Genomic DNA, 18,588 nt, shown 5'->3' on the forward strand with positions numbered 1-18,588 from the left:
GTAACGCGCACCTTTTTTCCGGTAAAACGAGTCCAAAAATCGCATGCGCGTTAGAATCGAGTACCGAAAAAAGAAAAACTGTTATCATATTGCCATCGGCATTTCAAAATGGCCGCCTCCTACGCGCCTTGGCCATTTCTCGTGTGCTGAGATTATCATCCCGTTCTGCATTCGCATCGACGGCATGGAAGTGCCGACTCCAAATACTCGAAGAGTACACTACGATGCTGCATTTAAAAGAATAGTTACAGTCGCCGACTGATAAATCGGACACTGATAATTCGGACATGCTCTGTAATTCGGACAGTCGCGCGGCACCGCCGATGATCCCATAGAAGTAATGTGTAAAGACGACCGATATTTCGGACAGCTGCGAGATCTACAGTGAAATCTCGGTATAACGAACTTCAGGGGACCGCGGAAAAATGTTCGTTATTCTGAAAGGTCGTTATAGTGAAAGCCCAAAAATTTACCATAACAATAGAATTTCAGTAACGCAAACGTCCTACCTTTGCAACGGTACGTCCTTGAACTCATTTCTCACAACAATGCACACGTGAACGTCAGACAAGGCACGTTTATTTGAAATAGTCCGTGATCGTTTTTTTTTTTTGACGGGTGCAGCACAAACTCTGCGTCACGAACGATTCTAGACCGTTCGCATTTTTATCCGCCGCTTCGGTCGCTGTTCCGCTTTTTTTTATGAATATGCGGAGTTTCCTCAAGTAGTCCAACGCATCTGTGGCCGACACGGACTCGTCGCGATCTTCGGGTGCTACCGTGACATCGTCGTCCATGTCATCGCTGCAATCCTTTAAGGCCCAACTGCATGCACGCGAGTTTTGAGCGACGGCCGACAGGATTTGCTGTCGCGGAGGGCCATCCATCACCGTCGCTTGTCGCAGGGGTGCAATCGCGAAACGATGCTATTTCCGATTCCACACGGCTGGCTGATCGCGCTTATAACGCGGACGGACCGTCGTTCTGACCACTGGCCAAGCGCGAAAAGCACGAAAGGCATTGGAATCTGAAATAGAATCGTTCCGCGATAGCATCCCAGGTTTCTGGAAAGCCAGAAAACATCGCTTGTCGCCCGGAAGTGAGCATGACGATATCCAACAACATGGCAGCATCTCTGACCCTTGCTTCGGTTGCAATTTGCTCGTGATGCTTCCAATCGGCGCGTACTTCAAGGAATGCAAGTTATAGACTACCTTATTTACAGCCCCATCTCACGCGTAGAGCGAGGCAGCGGTCGTATTTTGTCGTTATTTATGATCGACGGTTCGTTTTGATGTTTCGGTGGTAGCTTGCTGCATTGGTGGTAGCTTGCTGCAATGTCAACATCGTCGTCGTGTGAGGTAGCCCTTCTCCCTGCGAAGCAACGATGTGAGGCGCTGCGGCTTTTCTTAAACGTTCTATGACAGCAAGAGGAAACGTTGTCGAGATGCGCCTCGTGGACTAACCCCAACATAACGCAGTTTGCAAAGTGCGACGTAGCGTAGGCAGCGTACGCTTCCGGGCGCCCCATGGGATCACAGCAGATACTACTGTCGCGGTTAAACATAAGACTGCAAAAAAAGAAAGTCACGAAACGCTTTTATGGCATCTTTATCTCAAACAAGACAATAATAAATTTGGCATGTTGTCATTCATCTACTCTGTAATTCTTTTTTGTAATTTGCCTGCGTGCGCACAATAGTTTTCAATCGAGCAGCGCAACGGAGCCCGTTTGTCGCAGTCGCCTTCGCTCGAAAGTCGCGTGCTATGCACGCGGTTGGGCCTTTACAAAACCAGATGCGTTGTCGCCTCCGCAACGAAGGGAAAAAAAAAAGTTCTCCGCCCGCGTCTTTCTCCTCCCGTGCCATCTCAGGTTTTAGCGGGAGGGCGTCCGCTCTTCGCGCTGCGTCGTCTGCTACCTTACAGCTCCGACTGCCATGACCGATACACTGAAATCTAAGAATCCTCGCATTTCGGGATATAAGTTCGTAGTACTGAGGTGTTGTTAAGATTACACGGGAATTAAATAACGATCGTTATTCTGAAATGTTCGTTATTCTGAAGTTCGTAATAGTGAAATATTTTTACATTGAAACCAGTGATTCCACTCCTGCGCCAACTGCGCCAAAGTGTGCCAAGTTGTATTTACTGCGCCATCCTGATAATATCAACGAAATTTGCGCCAAACTGCGCCAAAGTCTCGGGTTTGGGGGCGTCTATCACCGGCAATCGCACCGCCGGCGCGTCAGAACATGTGCAGCTCGATCTTGGGGCTGCCAATAAAGTCGCAATCATGGACCAAGAATTATTCCGCTGAATAAATAGCACTCGTGCGTGCGTTCCGAGTGAGCCACAATGCCGTGCATGGTGCCGACGCAGCTTCTGTTCTGCAAGTCGGCTCGACAGCAAAACGCGCTCTCCGCAGAGGCTCGTGACGTCTAGGCCTATCGGTAGCGAGAAAGTGCGACGGCGATTCATCGGCGGACGTCGTTATGTTCCAGAAACGCTGCTGATAGCTCGTTTCAAGCGTCGCACGGCACGTAAGGAAAGAAATGTTCAGTAATAACTACATGAGTGCCGCTAAAATGTCTGTCATTTCTGTTTCCGGACATCGCGGAATGAAATCTGGGATTGCTCGCAGTAGATATATGGGAGAATATCTGATTTTCTTTGCTTCGCGTTTATGGAAGAGCATGCGAACGGTGGAAACGTGTTGAGACTTTTCCTCAGATATACTTTATCCATGGATCTTCATCCAGAACAGCTTTTTCGTAATTCCTTCCGCCAGCACGTCCGAGTTTGTAATCACTCTGCGGTAAATACCCCCTAAGAGGCCCTGGCCTCTCGAGCTCACGTGCTAGGGTTCCAATTCGAATTTTTTGCTTGCTTTTTTAAAAATGTCATCTCATTAGTAAAATCATATCTCCTGGTCGGAGCAGCCGCAAATTCGCAGCTGTCAGTAGCGGGCCCATCGCTGACGGCCCACAGTGAAGCGGCTACGCCATGTTACGCGTCCGCCCCTCGCTTTCGGGGGTCAATAGCTAACGGTAAAAAAAAAAACTGTTTCGCTTACGAGCGAAGCAATGAATGCGATACCAAAAAAATGTATTGTGAAACGAAGACTAGCAGCTAACTCTTTTGGATCCGATCTCGCGTAACTCAACAAAACGCTGGTTTAAGGGAATATGGCCCCTCCAGGAACCGAAGCGTTTTCTTGCTCTGAGTTCTCTAAACGCGAAGTAAGCGTTGAGAGCACAGCAAGTTTACGAGCCGTCTCCTGATGCCTCGAGATAGCGCGCGCGCAAGCGACTGCGCCCTTCGAACGATGCCCCCCCCCCCTTCCGCTCCCCTTGCGTCCCTTCATGCTCCTTACGAAAGACGGGCGGGGCGTTTCCTCTCTGTTTGATGAGCAATCGACGGCAGGCCCGCACGCGGGAAGATGTTATCTCATGCGCTGTCCGTGCGGCGGAGACAGACGGCCGGCTAGTTTAATCTCCGCTTCAGCCGCGTTGTCGTCAGCGCTCGCGAGCGTTTACCCGCGGCTAGAATGCGCGTGGTGATGTTATTAATTTGGACTTTATACGGAAAATTACGGCAACGGCGACGGCAAAAATCCGCCTAGAGTGTCCATATAATTGCTATCGCAAGGGTCAGTGTACGGGGCAGATTTTGCACCCCCCCCCTCTTAGGTGATTAGGGGGGGCGCCCCCCCTGCCCCCGCTGTGCGCACGCCTATGCTCCTGAGATGATTTTTCCATGAGATTTGCAATGAATCGAAATATTTTTAGCCTTCATAAGAGCCCCATAATAATACTCAGGTGCTTGAATGTTAATGCAATATGCTTCTGTATTGCACTCCAGGATGTAAAATTCGCGGCTCCAAAGTGCTCCCAGATGCAAAATTATCTGCTCCAAATTGCTCCAAGATGAAAATTTTGCTGCTCCAAATGCTCCAAAAGAGAAATTTTGCTGCTCCAAAAATTGCTCCAAATCAGAAGTCCTCGGTAGCATCACTGTGAAACTATAAGCAGTCGGCACGGGATTTCTTAAAAGTTCGTTAATTTGAAATGTTCGTTAATGTGGTGTTCGTTGTAACGAGATTTGACTGTACATTCGATAATCCGGACCCTGTCCGAGATTGTTGCGCATGCCGAATCGCCAGCCATTATCTTCTCCGGCACCCGTACCATACAAAGTATGGCCTCAGAGATCAAAGCGAAAGCTAATTGGTGATCTATGAGGCTTTATTTCGATCGCTACGTTATGCCTCGGAGATTTGCACTTGGAAATGCCGATCTTGGAGGCACTGGTCAACTGCGGGAAATCGTATCGACATCGCGAACATCCTACATTCCGGTTCCTGTACCCCGCGCTGTGCTGCTATCGCCAGTGCGTCTGTGGTAGAGCGTTTTGCGCGCGCGTTCATTTTTATCTTGAGACTTGCTTTATTTTACGCTCTGCTGTCTCAAAAGATCTGGGTTAAATGGCGCCAACGGTGCCCTCACAGCCAGCGCCGAAAGCCGCGCCGACAACGAAACGTGGCAGATACAGTCAACTGCAGATTTTTCGGACGCCCGATTTTCCGGACATGCTCAAATTCGGACGCTTTCACGGCATCGTCACCAGCCCTATAGACTTCAATGTATTAGAACGTCCGAAATTTCGGACGCTAAATCTCTTCGGCGTCCGATTTTTTGGACTTTGCCCAAATTGCAGGTCCGAAAGGCAATAATTGAAGCCCCCACCTCTGCCGCGTCTATCATCTCGTAGGTTCGAACCAGCGCTTTCGCGAGTCGACCTGTTTGCGACAGTAGCAGTCCGAAAGTCAGCTTTGTCGCGATGCCGAAGTGCTATGGAGTGAAGCGGACCGGAAATTCAAAGGGGCTGCTATCACGGCACCGTGCGCCGATGTCTTTACGGATAAGCAGTGAAAATGCACGGAGGCGTGATGGCGGCAGGTGGTAAACGCGCCAGTACGGCTCAATCGCTGACAAGCCTTACGATAAGTCTTCAGTCAACTGCTTGATAGTGCATGTGGCCTGGTGCAGTTGCATGCGTAGTGCACGCATTTAATAGGAGAGAACCCAAACGCGCCGCGCCGCCATTCATGCTGCCGCTTTGTGCGACCGCTAAGTGCACCGCACAGACGCGTTGCCTTCACGAGCGAAACCAGCTCATCGTACAGCGATCACATCACACTGGCGAAGATGCAGGCGGACTTCGTTGCACGTAAGCGGGAGTGCGGGCAGCAACACATTGACAACTTTTTCGGCCACCGGGACCCTGAAGTGTCAATAAAAGTATTTTTTTTCTGACGCATTCGTTTTTTCGGACATTCAATAATTTCGGACTTATTTACGTTCCCCGTGGAGTCCGAATTATCGGTCGTCGACTGTATTACATGTGCAGAGACGGACGGACATCGGGCCGCATCGCGGTCGTTCGGAGTTCCCAAAACGTGCGTGAGAGACTGGCGCAAACAGAAGCAGAAGATTTTTTACAGCAAAGCTTCACGAAAGGGTTTCAGTGGATCAAAGCAGGGCCGGTTTCCCGAAATCGAAGAGCGTTGACAGCGACAAGGAGTTGTCCGACAGCGACGAGGACTGATCCATTACGCAACTCGTATCGCCGCCGTAGTGGTGACAGCTTTAGCGGCAAGGCCCGCTTTTTGACTGTGTTTTACTTTTTTAAAACTTTAGTTCTTTAAAAACCCAAATACTTGTTCTTCTGAATGTGCGAAGTCTGACTCCTATGGACTTTTGTTCTTTTCTCTCACGAAAAAATGGGTGCGCGTTACAATCGATGTATTACTTTTTTTTTGGTCGCGGAAAACGGGTGCGCGTTACAATCGAGGGTGCGGTAGAATCGAGTAAATACGGTACTCATTTGTTTGTTATTAGGGGTGTGTGAATATCACATTTTCAATGTCTAAGCCAATTCAAATAATGAAAACAATGTTCAAATCGAGTATTCTCGAATACGAATTTCGCCGTGTCACAGGAACTATTTGTATCTCCAGAAAACATTATAAGCATACTACTAGCATACAATGAAAGCTGGCGTGCCGTTTCATTTGTTTGTCAGGGCTGCATAGACAGACCTGAATGATTGTCAGTAAAATTTTGGACGTCGGCGATCATATCAGTGCTCTAAATATACAGCAAGTCTACGCATATCTAATTAAGACTCTTGCCTTTGGAACATGTTGTCCAGTGTTCAAATCCCAGCACCGGGAGAAAAATTTTCACTCCAGTGAATTAGTTTTTTTCTTCCATCCTCCAAAGAGGGCATCAGGGGTTCGACCGTTAATGCTTCAAAATACCACTTCTCCCTAGGGAGTACTAGGTGTTTCTTTTGCGTTAGTTTCCTAAAGGGCACCAGGGGTTCCACTTTAATGCTTCAAAATACAGTTTCTCCCTAGAGTGTGCTAAGTGTTCCTTGTTGTCACGGACAAACTGCACAATGAAGGTGTGCCATTCACAGTTCTACTGTTCGAAACGTTTTGGTTATGAAATGAATGAGACACCGACGGCTTACATATTCTTTGATGTACTGTATTTTTACCTGGGTCCTACCCCGTTCGGCAGGACACACCTACCTTTTATCTGTTCATCTATGACAATGTTTGAAAAAAGATAACCCATCTGTCCTGCCCTGTTTAAAAGTTTTTCTCGTGCAGGCTGTGGAAGCGGAAATAGCCGTGCTGGAGCCACTGGTCGAGCATGCCGAGACCCAGGGTCAGCGGCAGATGTTCGCCGAGCTCGCCGAACTGCTGGGCCAGAAGTGCAACCACTGGGAGGGCCTGAACAGCGTGGCAGTTCCCCACCTGCGCAGCCTCTACGTCATCCTGGAGGCCCGGAACTGCTCCAGCTCCGACCAACGCGATGCTCATGCAGCCGTTGTCAAAAAGGTGATCGCGTCATAGGACTCTGTAAAGGACTTTATGGTTGAACATCATCGTGACAGGAACTCGTGTCTGGCCCAAAGATCGCTCTGTTGTACATTAAATGCTCGTTACTTCAGATTTCAATGGGACGCCTGCAGAGTTCAAAGTTATTATACATAGATGTCTATGGGGCTTGTGACGGGGCTGTGAAAGCGTCTGAATTTTCAAGCATGTCTGAAAAATCTGCAGTTGACTGTATACATAAACTCTGCAAGTGTTATCAAAATTGGTGAAGAACTAAAAAAAAAAATTTTTTAAAACTTCAGAGCACAAGGGTCCTCCTTGACTACTTTCTACTGTACGTGGAACATACTTGGGATATAATATCCCTTTACTAGGTGTTTACTGTCACTAATTATAAAGTGTCACTTGGATTGTGTGCATTGTCTGTGAAAAGATGAGTTACTTTAGGATTATTCTGAAAAGAGCAAGAAGCAGTTTTTCTTTCGCTCATAAGTGAGTTTTTCACCAAACAGCCACTCCTATGTTAGTAGTTATCAGAATTTACTGGTTGGCTTTCTTGCATGCCAGGCCAAGGGTCCCGGTGTGACATGGGCGGATGAACAAAACGAGGAGGCGGATGGTCAACTGGACCTCGCGAGTCTGCTCCACGCTCCCGAGTGGCGACTGGCAACCACAGTGCGGCGGAAGTCTGTCACTCTACCATCCGTTAAGCTCGACGACTCCTTTGAAGGTGAGCATTTTCCGCCGTTATCAGTTTCATCTATCTTGCATCCCCCAAGGTGTTGCTGTCCAGCACTGTTGTAGGGCTGTATATCTACATAACTATTTGTTGCAACTACATTCTAACAGTTAGTATTGCCATGCGTGCTTATTTCTTTTAACTCTTTCCTTAGCGCGCCCATAGGGCATCGATAACCCACTATCTGTGGTTTGAATTGTCACTTTCGAGACATTCTGCGATGTTCACGGACACACTGCGCGATCAGTTGTGAAGAACAAAAATAGTTTCTTTTTTATGTAGATTTTTTCCCAGGTGGCCTTGATTTTTGAGTGCGCTCCAAAGTGGCGCAGTCGTCCAAGTGGAAAGCGAAAAATGGCCGCCACCGGATGCGGCACGCGCGCTTCGCAAAGTTGCAGATGTTAGCATTCCGGCAGGTTTGTGGCTGATTTTATCGATTTAACGAGCAGCAGCGAGTCTGAGGATGCTGTGTTTTGGTTGGACTTTGACTCTGAGAGTAGTGACGATGCAAATCAGCCCGAAACATCGGTCAGCTTCGCTTTCTGCTTCGGGCCGTCTCAGTTCGCGTGTGTGCACGAGCCTGCCAGGATGGAAACTTAAGAAACTGTAAGAAATGCAAGTGCGACAAGAAAACCAAGCAGAAAACATGAGTTTACTTCAAGAAAATCGACATTACGCTATGCTTTGCACCGAGGAACTGCTTTGCCGCATGATATGGCCAATTGTGGTGCTTGCAATAAGATTTTTGTCGGGAAAGTCCTGTTCAATGAAAAAGTTTGAATTTTTCAGGGATGGAGCCTATTAGACGGCAGTACATTTTGTATGTCTCATAATTCCTGTTACATTTCTTTCTTAGAAGATAGAGGCGTGTCTTTACAAACTAGTATGTTGAATTTTGTCCTGTAATATTGAATCTGGTAATTTATATCACTCTCATAGCATGAATCTCATTAATGAAACCTATATGTGTAAAGTTCATTCATTCTGCTTTTCGTTGATGCGTTACATAAAATATTAGGTGCAGTAGTTCCTTCAGCAAAAGATCTAGTGTAACCTACAAAAACTATTTTCCCCGTGGTACGGAAAGAGCTAATTTGATCGGGCTTCACACACAAGGATTTATCAGGTCGCGCTGCAGTCTTTGGAAACATTACGATTGTCTGAGAATGTTCAATTAGGATTACATGCTGGACACAAGTGACTGAGCTTATTCTAGAGAGCACCAGCGATAACGCTGGAAGGTTTGATAAGGCGTGTATGAAATTGGTGCATTTCACAGATAAGCAGATTATTGATAACTGATGTCCGTGTTCAATGTTATCATTGTACAGTGAGTGTTGCTTGTAGTTTGAGCCTTTCTTTTCCTGGGCATGAGTTCACCAATAGAGTTTTGACTTGCAGTTTTTACTGTAGTCTGTAGTATGTGGTCTAAAGAGCTGAAGGCAGTGTTAGGCATCCTCTTTCAGTGTGTTCCTATTCTCTTTTGTTGGCTCTGGCTTTGGATCAGGCTGCACGGGTGACATGACGTTCGTCCGGTTTCCGAACGGATCCCCGCATCCACGGCGTCACAGGCGTAGCATGAGCACAGACATGGCCAGCACGTCTGCAAGTCCGGCCTGGAGCTCGATGCAGTCAAACGCCGCGAACGAGACATTCGTCAGCGACACTCCCAAGCTGCAAATATTCCAGCCAAGTAAGCAGTTCCACTCCTCTCCTGTTCTGAAGTGCACAGCTGAACTTTCGCTCGATACTACAGTCGAATCTTGTTATAACGAAGTCGCATCTGGCACAAAAATATACTAGACTCTCGTTAAATGGAAACTGAAGGGTCGAGTAAAATATGCTACGGTTAACAGGAGTTCAGTTTACTGAGAGATGTGCAGGGGTGCAGAATTCAAGTACGAAACCAATCATATTAGAGGCAGTTGTTCATTCAAGCAGCAGTTCCATTTAAGGGGGCGGCCGGGTCTTTGGGACCGAAAAATCGCAAAGAAATCTGTTTTTTTCTAATGGCATTTTTGAATTCTGCGAGCATTTTTCCATCTGCCTGCCAATTTTCAGACTCGAGGAAGCGATAATTTACTTGTTATATCACTTCAAAGAAGACGCGCGAGCTCGATTTGCGCAGAATCCGACGAAAAACACCACTTTTTTCGCGACGCGGAGCAGCCGTTTGACGAACGCCATAGCCGCGACCTTTGTCTCGTTTGAAAGAGCGTTTCTTCGTCTACAAATTCCCGCTCATGCCTCTTCGCACCACTCATTGGTTGGAGAAAAAAAAGCAACCGAAAAAGAAGCATAGTACGCGATGCTATTGGCTGTTACGCGCACGTGACCGCGAGCTGGCCATTTCATTGGCTGAGCGCGTCTCGCATCGTCTGCTTGGGGCGGCAACAGCGCGCAAACAACTTGTTGCGCCGCCATTTTGCCTGTTCTTCGACCGCCGACCGGAGTTGCTAGCGTGCTCGCGACCCAAGTTGTTGCAATGCCTGGATCAGCGCGGAAGTTCCATTCGCGGCATAAGTTTGGCAAAAAAAGAAAAAAGTCGCAAGCGAATAACTTCAAGGCGCGTTTGTTAGCGAGAAGTGTCGACGACGAACGAGATGGGTCGCCCGCCGCTGCTGCCGATGCAAGCCCGTCAGGCCCGCCAGCCTGCGATGCTCCTGATGCTCCTATAGACGACACATCGCTGGCAACGGAGCGCGCAGGAGAACATCGAGACTCTGCATCACCCAGCTCGTCCGCCGACAGCGAAGGATTCGCCGAGCCGCCCGAGGCAGCTAACGGAGAGTTAGGCCTAGCGGGCCTGACGGCCAGCGACGCTTCGCAAGGCAGCAGCCGCGTCCGCCGCGATACAACCTTGCTAACGCAATCAGAGCTGCGGGAAAGGCAGACGAAAGCTGATTCGAGGCTACGCGACCTTGCATCAAGGGCCGCGTCGAAAAGAAAATTTGATTTTCTGAAAAACGACGCACCGGCCGGCGCTGCTCCCGCGGTGCCGAGCGAAGAGGCAAGTTTCATAATTGCCGATCTCGGCTGCATGGGTCCACTGTTGGATGCTATGAAATGTAAAGTCTGCAATGGCAGCGTCAGCATCTATAAACGGGACAGAGAGTACGGCCTTGCCGTGAAAATGTGTGCGCACTGCGTGAACTCTGGTGACATCGCGCAAGCATGGAGCTCTCCGCGGGTGGATTGTGATCAAAAAGTGAAACCGTTCGCCATCAACATTCTCGCCACTCGAGCCATGCAGACCACTGGGAACCGTCAAGCGGCAATGAACGATATCTTTTCGACTATGAACATTTCCCATCGCGGTCTCCATAAGAAAACGTGGCAAGGATACGTAAAGCGGAAATTGACGCCTGCAGCCAACTGCGCGGCCGAAAAAGTCACAGGCGAGTGCGCGAGTGCAGTTCGCGAGCTGTATAAGGAACTGCATATTGACAATTCCGACAATATTGCAGTTTCTTATGACGGCTTGTGGATGACGCGCGGGCACTCATCCCACATAGCCGTGGGGGCAGTGATCGAGCTCTTCACTGGGCTTGTGCTGGACTATGTTGTTCTGAGCAATTACTGTGCCGGATGTGAACTTGGACCGAAGGCAGACGACCCGGCATACCAGGCTTGGCGTGACAGCCACGTGTGCCAGAAAAACTCCTCAAAAAAAGCTGGCGAAATGGAAGTGGAGGCAGCCGTGCTCCTTTTTGAGAGGTCTCTGGAAAAAAATGGCCTCAGATACACCACAATCTTATCAGATGGCGACAGCCGCACCTTCCTCGCCTTGCAAGATGATGTTTATGGCTTCATCAAGGTACAAAAAGAGGATTGTGTAAATCATGTACAAAAGTGTATGGGCACTGCCCTACGCAATTTGGTTGCAAGGCACAAGGGAGGGGCCTCTGAAACCCTTGGAGGAAGGGGAAGGCTCACTGGGGACCTCATAACCAAGTTGAGCTCTTATTACGGCTGGGCGCTCAAATCTCATAAAGGAGATGTTGAGGGCATGAAAAGAGCTGTCATGGCGACTTACCATCACATAACCTCTAATGATGGTGAGTCAAACCACAGCCTGTGTCCGACAGGCCCAGGCTCTTGGTGCCGGCAGAACGCGGCAGCTGCAAAACGGGAGCCCACTCCAAGGCACCGCTATAATTTGCCACAACATGTGTGCAAGGCTCTCCTGCCTATTTATGAGCGCCTATCAGAACGAGGGCTCTTGGAAAGGTGTCAAAGGGGTAAAACCCAGAATAGTAATGAAAGCCTTCATTCTATGATCTGGGCTTTGGCACCTAAGCAGCGCCATGCTTCACTGTTTGCCGTTGAAGCTGCAGTTGCTGAAGCAGTTATGAAATTTAACTGTGGCAACGTGAGAACGTCAACAGGTATCCTTGATGAACTCAATCTCAACCCCAGCCTCCCAAGCATCAGACGCATGACGGAGAAGGACAGGCGTCGAGTGGCAGACTCTAACCGCAAGCGTGCCTCCAGTGAGAATGTGCAGCGAGCACTGAAGAAGCGCCACTACAGTGCTAAGCATCAGTCCGATTATGTTCCTGGTGGCTATTAGCATCTGCATTGAAAAATATGCTCATTCTCATTGTGGTTTTTTTAATAAACTGTGTGTTTTTTGTTTTTTCCATTTTTCTCAAAATGTAAATTTATGACTATGTTCAATCTTGAGGCCTCGATATCTCGGCAGCTATGGCAGGCAGAACAATAATTCTTTTTGCAATGGAAACCTGTATGCGTGTAGAATCCAAGTATGAGAATGGAATTTAGAGCCCATGCCTTTTTAATTAATTACTCATCAAAATTGTAATATATGTTGCCAAGTGCTTTTTAGAATGTAAAGTTCGTTCTGCTGTAAAATAGCTAAAAAAAGGCAAAAATAGAAAACTGCTTGCATCGTTTCAATCTTAGTCATTAATATATGTTGCCATATCTTAAATGTCGCTTTTAATTAAGCAAATTTTTTTCTACTGAGGCCTTAAACAATGGGGGGTGAACTTAAGAGGTATCTCGGGAACGAGATGAGTTACAGGAAAAGTAATTACATATTTGAAATCAGCAGAAAAAACTGCACAAGTGTGCACAGTTTCATCAAGATCACTGAAGAAATAACAAAAAAATGTCTAAAATGAGTCTGCCCCCTTAAGAGATTCCCATTTATTGAGTCTGCTGTAACTTCGTTATGTCCGAAAATTCGTTATAAGCGTATACAGTCGCCGACCAATAAATCGGACACCGATAATTCGGACATGCTCGGTAATTTGGACAGTCGCGCGGCACCGCCGATGATCCCATAGAAGTAATGTATAAAGACTACAGATATTTCGGACAGCTGCCAGATCTACATTCTATAATCCGGACCCTGTTCGGAGACTGTCGCGCACACCGAATCGCCAGCCATTATCTCCTCCGGCACCCATACCATACAAAGTATGGCCTCAGAGATTTGTAATTGAAAATGCCAATCTTGGAGGCACTGGTCAACTTTGGGAAATCTTATTGACATCGCGAGAATCCTACATTCCGGTTCCTGCATCGCCGCGCTGCGCTGCTATTGCTGCTATCACCGCCATTCTGTCGAATGTGTCTGCGGTGAAGCGTTTTGCCGCTAAGGCAGTGACTGTGGTAACGGGGCTTGTCAGCGCAGTACCACGGCCGCTACATAAAAAAAACAGGTGCGGCCTGCTGCGTGGCGCCGAAACGGCGTCCGGGGCCTAGTTCTCCTGGCGCCCGCTCTGGCGCCACAACACCGGTCCAGCTGTTCACGGAGAAGCGCTTCGACAGCCGCGTTTGTACGCCCGACACTTACTACAATTAGGGGCCGTAGCTAAGGCGTTTCATAGTTGCGCATTACAGGTTGAATATTGAAGTCGTTATTAGAACTGCCCATTACCCCACATATGTGAACAGTTTGCCCTGGAGTACTAATGTTTTGCAGAGTGGGCCTCAATACTCTCCGTGAATGCTGCCCGCCTGGCTCAACTGAAATGAAAAGTGCCACTCAATCACTGATCCCGTTAATGGAGAGGCAGTTGCCGGGCAGGTTCCAAGGGCTGACTTATCGGCCCACCGAAACGCACCATGAAAGTACACACAATTTAAATGTGGGTCCTTTTAGTGCGCCAACAAATGCCGGTTGTGGTCCAAAGCAAGAGTTAGAGCCAAGAGTTGACAACACAAACAAAATATATTCTCAGTTAAGGGAGTACAAGCATCACGCAAATATCCACACTGGGCAGGTATCAATTACAACTCACAACATCACTTAGATGGTGTTTAAAACAACGGGAACAAACTTACCGTGCTACAAATGCACTCTCATCCATTAGAAACTATCCAAGAACGCTTAAAGGCCTTGAATATTCACCAAACGTGTGCAACCCACAATTCTTCGAACATTTCACGAATATTTCTCTTCCAAGAAACACTCAAACAATATCCAGCTCTGGTCACCGTCATTCAGCAACACTCTTCTAAACAGTGCTCCCACGGTGTCATCACTCGATTATCCAGGATCGACTGACCGCACTACACTACTTACACGAGCAACATAACTTCTTTGCCGACATCACCATACCGCCCTACCCTCCGTCGTCTCTCGTTTGGATCCTTCCCGGTTTCGCGAACATTCCAAGTGATTGTTCGGCTTGTAGCACGTAGCGCAGCGACAGCTAGGGGAAAGGGGTTCGTCTCGCCGGTTCGTCTGCGGAATCGGTCGGTTCCACTTTGATTTCTTGAATTCCCCCTATCTGCGCGGGTGTTAGGCTGTCGTGACTGCGACGACATCTTCGGTGGAGAGGGTAGGGGCTCGCCCTCAGCGCCTTTTCATGCTTGTCTTTTTTTTTTTTTCCTTGCGAGCACCCGTTGGGGGTAGCAGTCGGCGCAGTGGCTTGATGCTGTAGTCAGGATGCGGTGGCGCGCGCCTGTTTTATCGCTCGTTTGTGACAGAAAGAAGTGCTCTGTTACGAATATTACGCTTCCCGACACTGTAGATCGCATGGGAATACGTGGCACTTCACAGTAGCGTCTTTTCACACGTTCGAGTTGCACAGCGGCAAACAACAGCTTCGCGTCATCACACCGCTAGAAAAAACCGTCTGCCACACACGCGCACACCGAAAAACCGTACTCAGGCGCAGGAAACATGAGGCAAGCTGCTCACACGCACGGTCACACACAAGAAAGACACGAGAAAGCACAAGAAAAAGCACACGGACACGCATAAATCCTGAGGCGACCACATAGTAACACGAACCGGCGTCTGCCTTGCGGACCTAATGCGGACCGTGCTTGTGGCGCCCTCACCGAAAACAGCTGCCGCTCAGCCGACCCGCGCTCGCCCATTGACGGCGACGCGACGCAGCAGGCCGCACCTGTTTTTTTTTATGTAGCGGCCGTGGCAGTACTATCGTAAGATAGTACTGCGCCCGTCAGTAGGGGCCAGTCAGCGTAGTGTAATCGGAATAGTGAGGAAGCCCGTCACCGTAGTGTAATACGGTGGCGGGCCTCGTCTCGAGCCCTTGCCGTCCTTTTGTCATCGTACAGAGATAACATCACACTGGCGGAGATACAGGCGAACTTGGTTGCACGTAAGCGGAAGTGCGCGCAGCAACGCATTGACAACTTTTTTTGGCCACCGGGACACTGAAGTGTCGGGAGAGGCCCCGCTCAGATGACCGAAGCGCAGCAGCCGGTCGCCTCCGCGACTAAAGAAATAGTCCTGCTCATGCGCGCGCCGATGTTCTCTGAAGGCTGAGCCACCGGCCGTCCCGCTCATGACGTCAGTCCCGTGTGTACACCCGTCGGTGCGGGCTTGTGTTCATCCGCCTTTGAGGAGGAAATGCCGCTGACTTCTAAAGTTGTATGTAACTATATTATTATCATCTCTTATTTTGATACTATACATCGAAATAAGGGGTGATTAGAAAATAGGAACGCTGTCCTCTGCTTATGAGAGACAGGCCCGTAGCAGGGAAGGGGGGGAGGGGCCTAGGCCCCTCTCCCCACCAGCTATGGTGAAGTAGGTGTTTTTACCAAAAATAATGAAAATAGGTGTTTTTCTCAAATAGTCAAGGTCTCTGCATCTATGACAAGACTGTTTCATTTACTTCATTATAACTGATAATTTGTTATATCTGTGTTTGCTATATCAAGGTACACATGTGTTATTAAAGAGCAGATTAATAGGCGTAAAAAATCTGGGTCATGGGTGCCCTAATCTTAAATTCCTGTTAAGCGCAATAAACTTCGCGGGTTGACCCTGGTCCAATTTTTTCGCGAAATCCAGTCCAAAAATGCGTAATTTCTTTATTGCTGAAATTAAGGGGGGAAGCGGGTCTTTGAGACCGAAAATCAGAAAAAAAATCGAATTTTTGAAAATGTTTGATTTGGATTCTGCCGCTACTGATGCATAACCTCGCCAATTTTCATTCGTCTTAGATCAGTATTTTAGCCGTGACAGCATTTTATGTGCCATCAGCGAGCTAAATTTTTAGCGATGAACGCGTAAAAAACGGGCTTATTCAGCGCTGCGCTGTTGCCGTTCTACGTTCCCTACGGCAGCCATCTTGGTCGCATTCGAAAGAGCCGCGCTTTTTCTTGAATATCCCGCCGCCCTTGTTTCCGTCCACTCAGAATTCATGTAGAAAATCCGCGCCAAAAAAAGGTCCCTCCGCGTGAGCCTATTGGCACAGTGAGCCCACGTGACTAAATAACGCCTTCCGATTCGTCGGGCCTCCCGCGCTGTCTGCTACAGTGCACGCAAAGCGGCAAGTGATGTCGCCGTAGTATAACTGTGTTCTCGTCGATTTTCGTCCGTAAAGTTCCAACCCGCGCAAGCTGGCAAGAAACTGGAGCAGGCGTTTTTATCATCCTCAACAAAGACTGCACGTTGCGGCGGCTTACTGGCACGGCGCCAAGCGAGCTAGACGAAGTGCGCCGCAGCCGCCGGGAGTGAATTAGGCCTACGCTCTCGGCCGCGTTTTGGAACTTTGATCGTGGCGAAGCCACATCGAAAGTTGCGCAGCGCTCATAAATTCGAAAAAAAAAAAAAGCGAGATCACGGCTCGAGTGCATCAGACGCGCATCCAGCGGAGGACGGCGTGGCGGGGGAACGCGATTCATCGGTCGAAATGCCGACTTCACCTGTGTCGGCGGCCGCCTCGACGACGTCAGTGATAGGCAGCGTGGTAGAAGGATCGACACGACGTTCTTGACTAGCGCCGATCGTGCGCCCCCCCCAACAGCAGAAAAAGACTGAAGATAAGATCTCCGGCTTATCGGCAACTTCCGCTAGCGAGCGCAAGCTGCGGACGCTCGCAACAGCGTGCGAGGGCTCTGACCCGTCGGCGGCTAACTACGGCATCGTCGACTTCTCCGCAATCAACAAACTGCTTGAAAGGACATGCAATGGGGCCGTTTCGATTGGAAACTGCGATAAACTACTCTCCTGGTGTCTTCTAAGGCATTTATTTGCAAAGTAAACCATTTTTGCTTGTGTAGCACTCCTTGAAGATACGGAGTTTCGTTTTTTGCTTTTTTCTCAGTTTCAATTTTTTGGCCACCTTTCATTCTTTTAACGAGCGTTTCTCAGCTTTGGTACACTCGATTTTGATTATTGTATTACTGAAAAGCTGGATGTTTAGTGAGTGCAACAAAGTGTCATATGTTACTATAGAAAAGCGTAAATTTTTAAAAGAGAGAAAATAACAAAAATATATTTTCTCGGTAATCGAATGGCAAACTTTGAAGCTTCATAACTTTTGTTGTAGGAAAGCTAGAACCATAAAATTTGCTTTTTGAACTCTGATAACTGTAGAATGCAATGACATTTAATTCAGCAGGATCCGAGTAGCCAATATATCAAAAAGGTGATTAAACGAAATTTTAATGAATGATTAATTTAAAAAATTGTCATAAGGGCTACATAAAAACTCAGTTCATATTTGATATTTACACATGTAAATACATGATCACCGATTTGATATTTACACATGTAAATACATGATCACCCAAGTTTTCATCATCCTAACTTAAAAATGCTTCATGTCAAAGTGCCTCTTCCCCCTTAAAAACAATGCTTTCAGTCTTTTCTGATTTTCTCAGTTTCATTTTTTCAGCCAGTGTGCAAACTTCTGATCACGTTTTCTCAGCTTCCACAAGTCCAGTTTTAATCATTCTTCTTTTGTTTAGAACCTAAGTGTTTGGTAAGTGCCGTACTACTACCAAGTAATGCAAGATAATGTTATTTATTAAAACAAATGTCACTTTTGATCAAAGTAATTGAGCTGGTACTGCAAACATGAACTTCAAATGCCTACAACTTTTGTTCTAGACAAGCTAGAATGACGAAACTTGTTGTTTGGCACTCCTTGGTTACAGTAGGTTATAATGACATGGAGTTTAGCAAAAACTATGCAGTACATTTTTTTGGAAAGATGACAAAAGATTTTTACCAAAATGTCTCTGTTAAGGAAGAATGGTATAACATGCATTAAAACAAGTTGTGTATTTAAGATCAGCATACAAAACTACATAAACCTTGAAATTTTCATCATTCTAACTCAAATTTTGAAAAATGTTTTTCAAAGGCCCACATATCCCCTTAATTCTTCAGACGATTCTGTTTAAGAAAAAAGTTGGGTAAAATTTTTTTTCGTGACTGTAAAGTGACAAAAAAATTTCTGTTGTTACATCCACATGGTTTATTTGTAGTAAAATCAAGGAAAATCCTAAAAAAAAAATAGGTTTTTATAAATAAAAATTATGCATTGTACTAAACATAGCTCAGAGACATACAAAAATAAGCACACAAGAGTACTTTTCCGGTTAAAAATGTTCGTGCTCTAACACTAAAAACTTTTCAGCGCAGATAGTCTTTGAAGCATGGCTCGCCGCGCACACTTTTCAGATGTCGCTCCGTGAT

At 47.4% G+C, this 18,588-nt stretch overlaps 1 protein-coding gene across 1 annotated transcript in view; it reads left to right on the forward strand.

The window, feature by feature from the left end:
• LOC119403236 (uncharacterized) overlaps nt 1-18,588 on the forward strand; it is a 63,174-nt gene that overhangs the window by 30,418 nt on the left and 14,168 nt on the right. Inside the window, exons 12-14 of the mRNA XM_037670182.2 lie at nt 6,680-6,910; nt 7,478-7,640; nt 9,157-9,342. Of these exons, the coding sequence (XP_037526110.1) occupies nt 6,680-6,910; nt 7,478-7,640; nt 9,157-9,342 (580 nt within the window). The remainder of the gene's footprint in view (nt 1-6,679; nt 6,911-7,477; nt 7,641-9,156; nt 9,343-18,588) is intronic.

This window comes from Rhipicephalus sanguineus, chromosome 8 (assembly GCF_013339695.2).
Source record: "Rhipicephalus sanguineus isolate Rsan-2018 chromosome 8, BIME_Rsan_1.4, whole genome shotgun sequence".
NCBI lineage: Eukaryota > Metazoa > Arthropoda > Arachnida > Ixodida > Ixodidae > Rhipicephalus > Rhipicephalus sanguineus.